At 41.3% G+C, this 13093-nt stretch overlaps 1 protein-coding gene across 1 annotated transcript; it reads left to right on the forward strand.

Moving 5' to 3' along the window:
* The first annotated feature begins 6977 nt into the window (after positions 1-6977).
* On the forward strand, positions 6978-9949 carry LOC126947392 (olfactory receptor 2T2). The gene has a single exon (XM_050778054.1). The coding sequence runs from the start codon at positions 7321-7323 to the stop codon at positions 8293-8295; it is 975 nt and encodes a 324-aa protein (XP_050634011.1). The 5' UTR covers positions 6978-7320; the 3' UTR covers positions 8296-9949.
* The last annotated feature ends 3144 nt before the right edge of the window (positions 9950-13093 follow it).

Genomic DNA, 13093 nt, shown 5'->3' on the forward strand with positions numbered 1-13093 from the left:
CCATTGCATCCTTCCCTCATTCTTCTAGTTTCTCATGTCTCCTTTATTCCTACTGAATTCAACGTTCTTCTGTACTATGCATAAGACAAATTAATTCTGAAGAACACTTAACCTGTATGACAAATGCCACTTTTGTGAAAATAGAAGGTAGGAGAAAGTAGAAGGAAAATAACTCTTGGGACCCAAACTCAGCCAAAGGAAAAAGTCAAGCTTGGGAACTGTCATGCAAAAAACTATTTCATATTGTTCCTGAGTGGATAGCTACAGACTCCATACTGTTTCCGAATGGATAGCTACACAGGTAGAAGGCCTACATCCCTCCCCAAGGAACCTCCCTCACAATTTGCTCCCAAGGAAATTCCTTGCGGCCCAAAGATCTTTACCCTTAAAACCATTCTGTTGAATGTTGTGCTGACAATGTAAATGAACGGCTTATCTTCAGAGGCAGTGGACAGACAGGCCTGGGGGTCATCCCTCCACTTCCCTGAAAGAAATGCGTATTTGACTCTTTCCTCTGTGTGCCTTTATATACAAATCCAGATTGAGCAGGAGATGAATGCCCAGCTTGACTGTTCCTCTAAACCCTCTCCTTTCACATCTAAAGTGCGAATTCAGTGAACACTGATCAACGCCTTGAAAGAAGGCAACCACTTACTCCATTTACCCACACTTCCCCCCCCCTTTTTTTTTTCTCAAATGTCCACTGTTTCACTTTTAAATATTGAAGTCTCCCAACCCTCTTTGGAAGAAGCACAAATCTCAGCTACTCCTGTCATTTTTGTTCCTTTTTCCAGGTGCATCCTCAACCTTGGCACCAGAAACCTCTACACTGAGACTTGGCTCCAAGGCTCTTTGGTTCACACTTACATTTATAACTTTAAATATTTCTCCCCAAACAAAATAAGCCAGTGACTTTTGAGAGCTTTTTTAGGTCATAGCTTGTATTTCTAAAGATTTAAAATCTAATTTTCAATTTAGAGCAAGGCTCTTATCCCCATATCACTTCTCCATCTCTGGAGAGATGCCAAGATTCAGTAAGACATTTTCATGATGAAATAGCAAGAAACAATTCCAGTCCTTCACTTGGGAAAACAATGCACCCTCTGCAAGAAAGGATGGGCTGCTTCTAAAATTCATGTGGTAAACCCAGTCAACCTGGATTAACTGCTAACCCAGGAATTCTTCCTGGGGGATGTGGGAATCTATTGGTGAAAAGACTTTCTGACCTAGCCTCACCCCCACACACATGTATTTAAGTCTGACTTTCCACTGCTGCTTTAGAAAGACGTGGACCCAGATTCTGAGGTAGGATCTTAGATTTCAAGAAAAACAGAACATTACCCAGATATTGGGATGTTTTCTTTAGGTATTACTCTGTAACTGTTAGAAGGCCACCTTACTGTGAGCTTATCTGCTGATAACTGAGGGCAGTGGTCCTTCTCAGGATTAAGAAGCATAAATGCATATATTCACTAATCGGCAAGCAGATGACTGAAAAGGAGCATTTAGCATGAAACGTGGGAAGCTAAGGGAAATCTAATAGTTTAGAATAATAGGAAGAGATTTACTGGAGGAAAATGGCGTGTGAGAGCTGACAGCTGGAAGAAAGTTTCAGACTTTAACTGGTAGCAAGGGTGCATATTACTGGATAAGCATAGATTGCCCTCTGAATATCTTGTTAAAATTTTAATTTACATTTTAAGTTAAATGACAATTGCTGCCTTTCATATGTATTTAGGTGTGACTGAAGACTTTCTGCATGCTTGGAGAAAAATTTGATTTTTTCCTTTTTTTTTTTTTTTCCCTAACCTCCTTCCTCTTTTATTTACCCTATAAGGCATCCACATGTGCCTTAAGATAAAATCCTTAAAAGTATGCAGGTAGAGTGGGGGATATCTAAGGCAGTATGTAATTAGAACTGGAGATATAAGGTAAAGGGAAAAGAGAAATTCACATCCTTGGATACTAGGTTGCTGTGGAGAGACTAAAACTGCTAGATCTTTTGTACGTACCTATTTCAGCATATGTAACTTACTGAAACAATTCCCATTTACACCTTATTTCTCAACACTGAGCTCTGGTCTCTCCACCTTCACTTTCCAGCTGCGCTCCACCCCACACACCTCAGCTCTCCATGGGCTCTTCAGCTGTGGTTAGACTGGACTCTCGCCTTTCTTTCACCCCAGGTGCCTAATTCCTGCTTTCGAGCCTTTTTCTGACATGATTTACACTGTCTTTGACCATGTCCTCTTGCAGTCTCGAGTTTTGGAATCAGACCGGTTTCCCTCTCCAGTGTTGCACTGTTTAGCTGGACTGACTCCTGTCTTCTGGTTCTTGCAGTACACTGTCTTCAAAGCAGTGATCACTTAGATTCTCTTTAAAAGTTTTGTGCTTTAAGATCATTTCAGTCCCTCTAGCCCTTGGGTGAACCTTTTGAGATAAGAGGAAAACTCGGGATTCTTTTAACACTTTCATTTCCAGTTTTAGTTACCTGCAATCTGCCAGGTTCCTGCTATCTACCATGTTTAAAAAAATATTAAATGAAAAATCTCAAATTTTAAATTGCACACCATCTTGAGTATGATGAACTTTTATCCTGCAGAGGACACGGATCGTCCTTTTGTCTGGCTTATTCACGCTGTCTGTGCTACCCCGAGTCATTCAGTAGCTGTCTGGGTCATCGACTGTGGCGGGCTCGCAGTGCTTGGATTCAAGTAACTCAGTAATTTTTCTTAACGGCCCCGAAGAGATGGAGCCGTGAAGCTGGCAACTTAGATGTGCCAAAGAGAGGCTAATAAGGTGCTTTAAGTAAAAAGGTGAAAGTTCTTGACTTAAACCTCATAAGCTGAGTTTGCCAAGATCTAGGTTAAGAAAAACTTTCTTTGAAATCATGAAGAAAACTGCAAGTTTTGCTGTGACACATCAAACTAAGTTATAGCCACAGTATATTGTCTTAGCTGTTCTATTTTATTAATCCCTTCCTTACTGTGCCTAATCTATAAATTCAACTTGATCACAGGTATGTATGCATGGATAGAATATGGTGGATGTATAGGGCTCAGTGCTGTCTGCAGTTCCAGACATCCACAGTGGGGGGGTCTTAAACTGTCTCCCACAGATAAGGGGAATCTGTACCTCTGTCCACTACTCAAGCTGATGTGTAGCATCTTGTTTGCTGTGACTTCATGTATGTTGTAAAACTAAACTACCCGGCACATGTAAAGCTCTGTTCTTTATGGTTTGGGGAATATCGCAACTTCCTGTTTCTCTTTCTCTATCTTCTTAGTGCCTTTCACACCATGATCTTCTCTTTATAAGCTTTAATCAAAGCAGAAAGACCCCAATGTACTTGGCCCCCTTTTTCTCATTCAGTGACAAATGATGACTTAGAGCTATGTGGCACTTTGACGTGTCACCAACATGTTACTAATCCATTCTTTTACTGAAAGAACACTGAGGTCTGGAGAAGTAACTATGCATGTCATCCCCAAAGCGATTTTGACAGCTGAGTAAAGCACAACGGCATTAGCTGTTATTTGTGGTTAAACACCTTTTAAAATAGTCCCCAACATATTTTCATTTTTAGAAATCCCCACTTTAGACTTAAAATGATTTGCTTTTATGAGGCTTTTTGATATGATACATTAATCGAACTTAGCTATATACCCCTTAAGAATATTGTCAGTTGCTGTTAATCTTAGCTCACACAGTACTAGGTGAGGGTCCTGAACACGGAATGTGTTTGCACTTGAGGCGTTCTGTCTCCAAGGATGGAATGGAAAACTCCTTCCTTCAAAGCTCTGCAGGTAAATTGTGTCAAGTGGAGAAGGTCAGTTCTGGTTAGCAGCTTGATTGCCACAGAAGGGACACTGGCTGATTCTTATAGCTCTAGTCATGCTGAATTCCCGGAAAGGGGTGTCAATGAATTGCACGAAGCTCTTCCTGGTAGAATAACATCTGACCTCCCTTGGAGATCTCTTCATACAATTTTCAGTGAGTCACCAATTGTGCTTGATTTCTGTGGCTTCTCCCAGAACAACCCCAGCACTGTTGTCCTGAAACATCCAGCTTTGATCACCTGGCACCCTGCAGGGAGATTCTCCTCATTCTCTTTCCCGCTTCTCGCCATGTGGCAGACCGCAGGTAGAATAAATGCCTCTTGGTGAGCTCACTCATCCCTTACCCGTCAGCCCCAAGTGTGCAGATAACAGATGCAGAGCTCCTGTTCACGGTGTCCTCCACCTCTGGGCTTGATCTTCCCACCCTCCTGTTCCTGCCAGATAATTATGCTGCAACACTGGGTGATGTTATAACTGGTCCTGGGGGTCAGGGGTTCTGGGTTAGGTTCTAACCTGCACGGGGGACAAAGCGTTCCCCGCCTTGAACAGCAGAGAGGCCTGAAGCTTCGATCATGGAAATAAAAGCTTTCTTTTTTGTCTTCCTCCTTTCTTTCAAAAGCCTTTTTTTTTTTTGGAAAGACTAGTTGATGAGGGAAATAGGAAAAAACCTAAGGGTCTTAGAGTGGAGAATAATCATAGTGGAGGAAAGATGACCTGATGGGGAATGGAATCTAGGATCTTGTGTGTGTGAATAAGCCAAACCACACATGTTAAATAGCATCAACTCAAATGTTAACATTTAGATGCCCGGAACTGACTTAAACAGAAGTAACTGATAACAAATTTTTTCATAATGCAGATACTTTATCTGCCTACTTGCAATGCCCAGTATCCTATGGAACAATATCAGGCTCGCATTTGAACATGTCACATTTGGTTCTCAATATTGGCTTCATTGAAATGGGTGAATTGCTCGTTTGCGCCCAGCCAGTGTAGTGTTCTGCTTTTCAGCGGGGCTGCTCCCTACACACATCCCTACCCATGCCATGCGCACTCACATATGAACACTCTACACACATATACACACAACACAAGCAATCTCTAATCTTTTTTAAACAGTCTTGGTTGTATAAAAATAAGGGAGGTTGGCTAAAATCATTTTTCTCCTATTTCAGCTTTTTTACTCTCATCTTCTGGGATCTACAATGAGATAAGATCTGGGAGTTGAAAATGGTTTACTCTATCAGACATTTGAGGAAATAGTGTTTTGCCTCCCCTTTGAATACCTTGTGAAGTGGAGTCTGATTATTTACATGAAACGAAATGCTCTGGCTCATGTTCTGATCCAAAAGTAATTATTTTAAGTCACTTTCATTTGCCTCATTCTTGCCTGTTTCAGTTTCTCAAAGTGTATTTTTAAAGGATGATTGTAAGCTAACACTATAGTAACTAATGTATAATATCCATAATGCATTTAAGTGAAACAATAGATATGGGTCAAGATAAACTTATTGTCTGCCAGATTAATACTTTTCCAACAAGCTGTTGCAAAAAGCCACTGTAAATGGAATTTTATATTTAAATAGTCTCTTGACCCATGACTCAAAGCTGTGGCTATCACAAGAAAATCTTACACCTATTAGAGAAGGCAAAAGTAGCTGACTCTTATCAAGCTTGACAGGAGTTAATATTTGATGCTCATATTTTTTTTTCTCCTCAACCAAGGTGTGATTAATTGAAGTTTCAGCACAGACCAACACAAAAATTGCTTTTCTTTTTCTCTTTGAAAGTTTACTCATCTTTTAGGTCTATTACGCACATCTCCATCTTTGAGCACTAAGAAGGAAAACTGTCTACTGTTCCTATTGTTTTTGCTTCAACTTAAGGGGAGTTTTTATTCTTGATGCTTCAGAGACTATAAATTTGACTATTCTGGAACCAAAAGATTCAGATATATTTGTAGTATTGGTAGTCAAAACGTTTTACAGAAACATTTCTTCAGTAATCCTGTCACTAAAATGAGAAGAGGTACACCATAATCTAAAAGGAACAATTCATCCCTCAATATCCCTGAACATATCAAAAGAACACGCATTCACGTTACTCAAAAAAGCATGAGAACTCATTCCATTTAGTCCAAGGAATGCTTGATAGTGCTGTCTTGAGTTCAGAAATGTCTTTACCAGCTATAGATTCTTTGTTATGTTTTGTTTTTTGAGACGAAGTCTCGCTCTTGTCCGCAGGCTGGAGTGCAATGGCATGATCTCGGCTCACTGCAACCCCCGCCTCCCCCGCCCAACCGATTCTCCTTCCTCAGCCTCCTGAGTAGCTGGGATTTTACAGGCACCTGCCCCCAAGCCCGACTAACTTTTGTATTTTTAGTAGAGATGAGGTTTCACCATGTTGGCCAGGCTGGTCTTGAAGTCCTGACCTCAGGTGATCTGCCTGCCTCGGCCACCCAAAGTGCTGGGACTACAGGTGTGAGCCACTGCAACTGACTAGTTATTTTTAGAGACATGAAGGATCAGCAAAATGGTAGAGAAACTTGAGGAAAAAACCCAACTAGCAGTGGATTCCTGGGAAGATATTACACTAGGACAGGTTCAGAATGCCACTCTGTCAGAAACGCTAACGTTTTGGCTAAACAAGAGAAGATTAAGTCCATCGAGTGATATGATGCAGTATCTAGTCATAAAATTTTAGCAGAATTCATTGTCAATCAGAATAGACCACCATGATAAGGAAACTACAGTCCTGCTCTGAAGCAGTTTGTGGTGGTCCTTCCAGATTTATGATCCCCATATTAGTCTGTGAGAAATAAACACAAGGTCTCACAGCAATCCTTGACTAAAACATGAACTCCCTTTGCAGGGCAAAAGTCTAACCACAAGACAGTGGCTCCTGACCTCAAATGAGGTCATCTGTACTGTTTTGAGGTTGCAGACTTGTTGTAAAGCTGTTTAGGAACAGCAGCCAAAAAAGTCAGTTATCTAGATATTTTCTACCAATTTCGTAAGTCACAAGTTAGATATCTGTGTATGATCTTAATACAATCATCTTAATGGAGATGCAGAGAGCAATTTAAACCCAAACCATGTATTAAGGCACGGTAAACACCCTCAGAAAACTTTCAATCTAAAGTGAAGATTATAAAATGTATTCAGAAGATGGTTCAAAATAAGCCGATTCTAAACCAGGTACTGTATGAATTATTACATTTACATCTCACATCCAGCCTGTATAGAACAAGGATGAGCTTTCACAGTTGATGAAATTGAGTTAGTTGAGAGATTAGTTTTCTGTCCAATATCATACAGATCATTAACACTGAAACTGGGATTTCAAATGATCCTGAAGTAGGTGATCTTTGCTTTATCACACGCTGCTGACATCCTATTCCTGGTGGGCTCTTCCTACATGTCAGGTCGTTAAATAAGCTGCCGGATTTCTGCCTCGACAGCCCACGGAGCTCTCATGGACCATGGGCATGGAGGGCCTTCTCCAGAACTCCACTAACTTCGTCCTCACAGGCCTCATCACCCATCCTGCCTTCCCCGGGCTTCTCTTTGCAATAGTCTTCTCCATCTTTGTGGTGGCCATAACAGCCAACGTGCTCATGATTCTGCTCATCCATGTGGACTCCCGCCTCCACACTCCCATGTACTTCTTGCTCAGCCAGCTCTCCATCATGGACACCATCTACATCTGTATCACGGTCCCCAAGATGCTCCAGGACCTCCTGTCCAAGGACAAGACCATTTCCTTCCTGGGCTGCGCACTTCAGATCTTCCTCTACCTGACCCTGATTGGAGGGGAATTCTTCCTGCTGGGTCTCATGGCCTATGACCGGTACGTGGCTGTGTGCGACCCTCTCCGGTACCCTCTCCTCATGAACCGCAGGCTCTGCTTATTCATGGTGCTCGGCTCCTGGGCGGGCCGCTCCTTGGATGGGTTCATGCTGACTCCTGTCACTATGAGTTTCCCCTTCTGTAGCTCCCGAGAGATCAATCACTTTTTCTGTGAGATCCCAGCCGTGCTGAGGTTGTCGTGCACAGACACGTCGCTCTACGAGACCCTGATGTATGCCTGCTGCGTGCTGATGCTGCTCCCGCCTCTGTCCGTCATCTCCGTGTCCTACACGCGCATCCTCCTGACTGTCCACCGGATGAACTCTGCTGAGGGCCGGCGCAAAGCCTTTGCTACGTGTTCCTCCCACGTCACGGTGGTGAGCATGTTCTACGGGGCGGCCTTCTACACCAACGTGCTGCCCCACTCCTACCACACCCCGGAGAAGGACAAAGTGGTGTCCGCCTTCTACACCATCCTCACCCCCATGCTCAACCCACTCATCTACAGCTTGAGGAATCAAGAGGTGGCCGCAGCTCTGAGGAAAGTGCTGGGGAGATGTGGCTCCTCCCAGAGCATCAGGGTGGGGACTGTGATCAGGAAGGACTAGCGGGGACTCTGCAAACATCTGCGGTGCTGCGGCCAATGACGCAGTTATTCTAGAAAATACGGTATTGGTTCTGAAGCTCAGGGTGGCGACTGTGACCAGAAAGGACTAGCGGGGACTCCCAGGGCATCAGGGTGGCGACTGTGACCAGGAAGGACTAGCGGGGACTCCCAGGGCATCAGGGTGGCGACTGTGATCAGGGAGGACTAGTGGGGACTCTGCAAACATCTGCGGTGCTGCAACAAATAACGCAGCTATTCCAGAAAATACGGTATTGCTTCTGAAGCATGTTCAGTGTCAATTTTAGCTGATTCAAAATTAACAGGCAAAATCATCCTGTTGCGATGATTACTTGGCAACAATAGCAAAGCTGGGGAGCATCTCTGCATTAGCCAACTTGTTCAACTGGATTCACCAAGAAACCTTTCCAGAGGGGATTCTCAAGCAGGCAGCCCTAGAAACCGTTCCTGGCAAGCCCAGCCGCCCTCTGGAGTGCCCGTGTTAACCTGTGATCATGATCCTTCTGTCTGCATTGCTGACCAACCTCTGAATGGAAATCGGAGCATTTGCCACCTCCTTGATTTACTTTCAAACATTCAATACAAGTAAAATATTTTCCAGTGCTAAACGTGTAGCAGTTTTATTTAGAAAACTTTTAGGAAGGTGATACTATTGTATTTTGGTTCTGTATTCTTACATTTTATGAATGCTCTTATTTCAGAGGTAAGTGATAAAACAAATACTTGCCCTGCATTTATTCCCATGGAGTCCAATATATTCCTGGAAATTTTGATTCATTGATTGAAAATTGACTCTGCCATTAAGATTGTTACACGGCCAAAAACCTACAAAACGGCCATTTACACTTAAATGGTAATAGATAAAATGTCTTGGTTTATTCATTCTACACTTAGTTCCCTTGGAATAAGTTGCTCAATTTTCTTATTCTCAACATCTTCACTGATATGCTAAAGACAAGTATTTCTGTAATGAGTTGGAGTTAGGTGTGGTGCTTTGATAGATGTGTGACTTTGGTGGAATACTAAGCCAAGACTGCACTCACCCCACCATTTAACTTTAGCTGCTTCTGTGTGTAAGGTCCTGAAATAGGAGAAATAAAAAATATTGAGGGACCTGGTGTTTTTTTTCTTTATTGATACAAGGTTTAGAAAACACTGGACAAAGTGGTTACACAGTTGACGAAGACTAAGCAAAGGTTCCTCAGTCTTATGTTCTAGTGTCAACACAGATAGAAGGAACAATGTTTCCTCCATCGTTGATAAAGAATATTCCCTTCAATATGCTAATCCCTAGGTTTTTTATTCAGAAGGTTCCTAATAATTTAATCTTTACCCTGAAATCAAACATGTGGAAAAGAGATGGAAGAATGTCCTGGAGGGATTAAGTGAAGAAACAGACCAGGATTCATCTATGAAATATCCTCGGTGTTATTTCAATTCAGCTCCATTCACATGTAATTCCTTTGTATCTGCACTAATGCCCTCCCCCTTCTCCATTCTCCTGCCTTAGCTAGCACCCCTTGGTCTTTCTTCCCTCTACAACACTCCTCCAATTCACACTGCCTCTGCCCTATCCTGGGACATGTGTGTTTTTTCCCATTTCCTCAGTTGCTATATATTAAAAAAATAGGACTTTTTATATTTCCAAGATTAATTCTCTGCACATTTAACTAGAATATTTAACTCTAACACTAACAGACATTTCAAAAGTATTCCTGAAGCAATAAGTGGAGTGCCTTTTGACAAGTTTCTAGGGATATCATGGACTTTAGTGATCAGGGCATGGAAGGAGTGACTTATTCAATGTTTAAGAGTCTATTCAAGCAATTCCGTGGTGGTTACATCAACATGTTCTTTTCCTGGTGATTTATCAATCTTTCCACTGTTGACGTGTGCACTTTTCTGTTGTAGGCTCTCTAATACAACTTAAAAAAAAATTTTCTCATTTTACACATGGTGGGTACCCACTCTCCTCACACATAAAACTAGTCCTACTGTAAAAGGGAGTGACCAAGGATTCTTCCCGTCAACTCACCAAATTATAAGGTAATTTGTGGTCACCAGATTTGCTTGTTAAAATATATGAATTATTTTAATTAGTAATATACATAATTTAGTAACTTAGTTATTATCAGCTGTATACCTGAAACATGGCATGCACTAATCCAAGTAATGAAAACATAGACTGTCCCCAGGACTGTCCCTAGTTTTGAAAACATTTAACTACATTAGTCTCATTTTTGATTCTGATGTTCACAAAATATATTGGCCCCATGGGAGATGAAGAAGCTGATGTTCACAGCAAATTATTGCCCCATTCAAGCAAGAAGGCAGGTGCGGCTTCAGAACCACGTCTTCTAACCTCTGGTCTGGTGTTTTGTGCCAAGCCACGATACTGATAATTGACAAAGGGGAGAAGCGGCCGGGCACGGTGGCTCATGCCTGTAATCCCAGCATTTTAGGTGGCTGAGGCAGGTGGATCACTTGAGGCCAGGAGTTTGAGACCAGCCTGGCCAACATGGTGAAACCCTGTCTCTATTAAAAATACAAAAAATTGGCGTGGTTGGCACATGCCTGTAATCCCACCTACTTGGTCGGCTGAGGCAGGAGAAATGCTTGAACTCAGAGTGGAGGTTACAATGGGCCGAGATCGTGCCACTGCACTCCGGCCTTGGCAACAGCAAGGCTGTCTCAAAAACACAAAGGGGAGAAGCACATGGCACGATGTGCAGCTGCCAGCTTAACCCTCATAATGACCTGGGGACAAAGGTCCCTTCAGAGCAGCATGCTGATGAAAGCCATGTTCATTTGCTGTTGGAGGCCAGTTAGGCTGGTCTAGCGAGGAGCCGATGACCCACGTCGAGGGGTAATCGGATTCCCTGTGGGGTCTTTCTGTAGGTGAGGGATATGGATATAAAGTTAACTGAACGCTTGCTTCTACAGACTTGTTTTATTTATACAGCAAGCATCTATTTATGCAATATAAAATTGTAATAGAAGAAAGCATACAGTCTACTTATTAAATACCTTATTTAACTGCTTTATTCAATACTCAGGAAAATATCAGGCAAAAAGGAATGATCAGAGAAACTGAAGATAATTAGATAACTAATATGCTAAATAATTTAGCATAAAGAAAAGAATGCAGACCTCTGTATCCACAAAAATTAAAAAACTGAAAACTGAAAAAATTAAAGTGACAGAACATCCCTGTCAAGCTAAACAACTGACTTTAAATGAAGTCTGAGAATTCTGACAATTATGTGAAAGCAAAATGACCAAAACGTCAGGTCCTGACTCTACAAAGTTCCATACATGAAACAATTGTATTAATAGATAATCGTATGGCATTGATAGGTTATTTAGTTAAAACAATAGGCTGATTCTTACACAAATGATAAAAGCCAGATGCATTTTTAAGCTTTTTTCCAGTTGGATTGTATTGAGGGTAGATTTCTTAAACCTGGGTGACTCCCGTGACCGTGCACACTTTCCAGCATTTCACTGTGTGCTTCCTTCTAAATCCCAGGTCGTCAAAGGCCAAGAAAACATTTAGCTTGTTTTGACTACATTCCTTTGGTTTATACAACTAGTTAAGAATATAAAATGGTAAATATCTGTAGCTTCCACTCTGGTTATTTCACATTGTATTTTTATGAGTACTTTAAGCTTCTTTGGTTTTATTAAATCATCACAAACCTAAAAACAAGGATCTTTATCTTGTGATGCATCCCAAGGACCTAAAAACTTTCCTGATAGAGAATCTGCCCTTAATAAATATGAGTGTAAGAAACGAATGAAAACTATTTCACGAATTTGCCCTTAATAAATACGAGTGTAAGAAATGAATGAAAAGTATTTCACTTTAGAAGGCGTAGTTACCCCAATTGTACAAACTCTAGTTTCTAAAAATCCTTAAAAAAAAAAAAAAAAAAAAAACCAAAAAAACTTTCTTTGGCATCTCAGGTTTGGAGAGATGTCGTAGAAACTGGAGATTAACAAAGTTAGGTGACTTGTACGGGCTCACATAGAACTGCATGTTGGGGTGATGCTAGAAGCAAAAAAAACCCAAAAACTGTACTTATTTCTGGCTTCACTAAGTGATTTCTAACTATTTTAAAAATGCAGCTTATGTTTAAAAAAAAAAAGTCATTGGCTTTTGCTAGATTCTTCATATGTTCTTTCTTCGAAGCAAACAGGAGGTAAGTTCCATTAGGGGCATTTGCTCAAGGGTGGAAGCAGAAAACTCGTGACTGAATTTAATTGCAAGGTTTAGGATTACATGTGTCAGCTGATGTCATCAAAATTCTTTCCCTGAAATTCTAAATTGCTTAATTGAAATGATCAGTGATGTTAGGTATTCCTTAAACTTGGAAAAATTTAAAATCAGAAACATGTTTGGAACATAATTTTAAAACCATATCTTTGGGCCTCAGCTTCTGAATATGAAGGTTTAATGAAAACTGCTTTGCTGTCTCCCTGGATCAACTGTGGAAATGACTTCAAAGGGAGAAAGGATATAATTTTGGCCCTAGGCAGGGATGCTCGCAAGCTCGTAATTTGAAAGACTAAAAATCTTCCTTTGGATTATTTCTAAGGACAAGATTACAATACATGCTGTGTATGTATTAAGGGATTTCAGTTCAAAGGTAGAGAGTAGAGTTGTAAGGAGATTACATACATATAGACACACACACACACACGCACACACGCATATGTATATATATTATAGAGGTGGAAAATATGCCACCTTTTCACTTCAGAATACAATGAACCTGCTA

This window comes from Macaca thibetana, unplaced genomic scaffold (genome assembly GCF_024542745.1).
Source record: "Macaca thibetana thibetana isolate TM-01 unplaced genomic scaffold, ASM2454274v1 unplaced_scaffolds222, whole genome shotgun sequence".
Classification (NCBI taxonomy): Eukaryota; Metazoa; Chordata; class Mammalia; order Primates; family Cercopithecidae; genus Macaca; species Macaca thibetana.

Coding starts and splice junctions, on each gene's coding strand:
- LOC126947392 (XM_050778054.1), top strand. CDS start 7,321: ATGGGCATGGAGGGCCTTCTCCAGAACTCCACTAACTTCGTCCTCACA.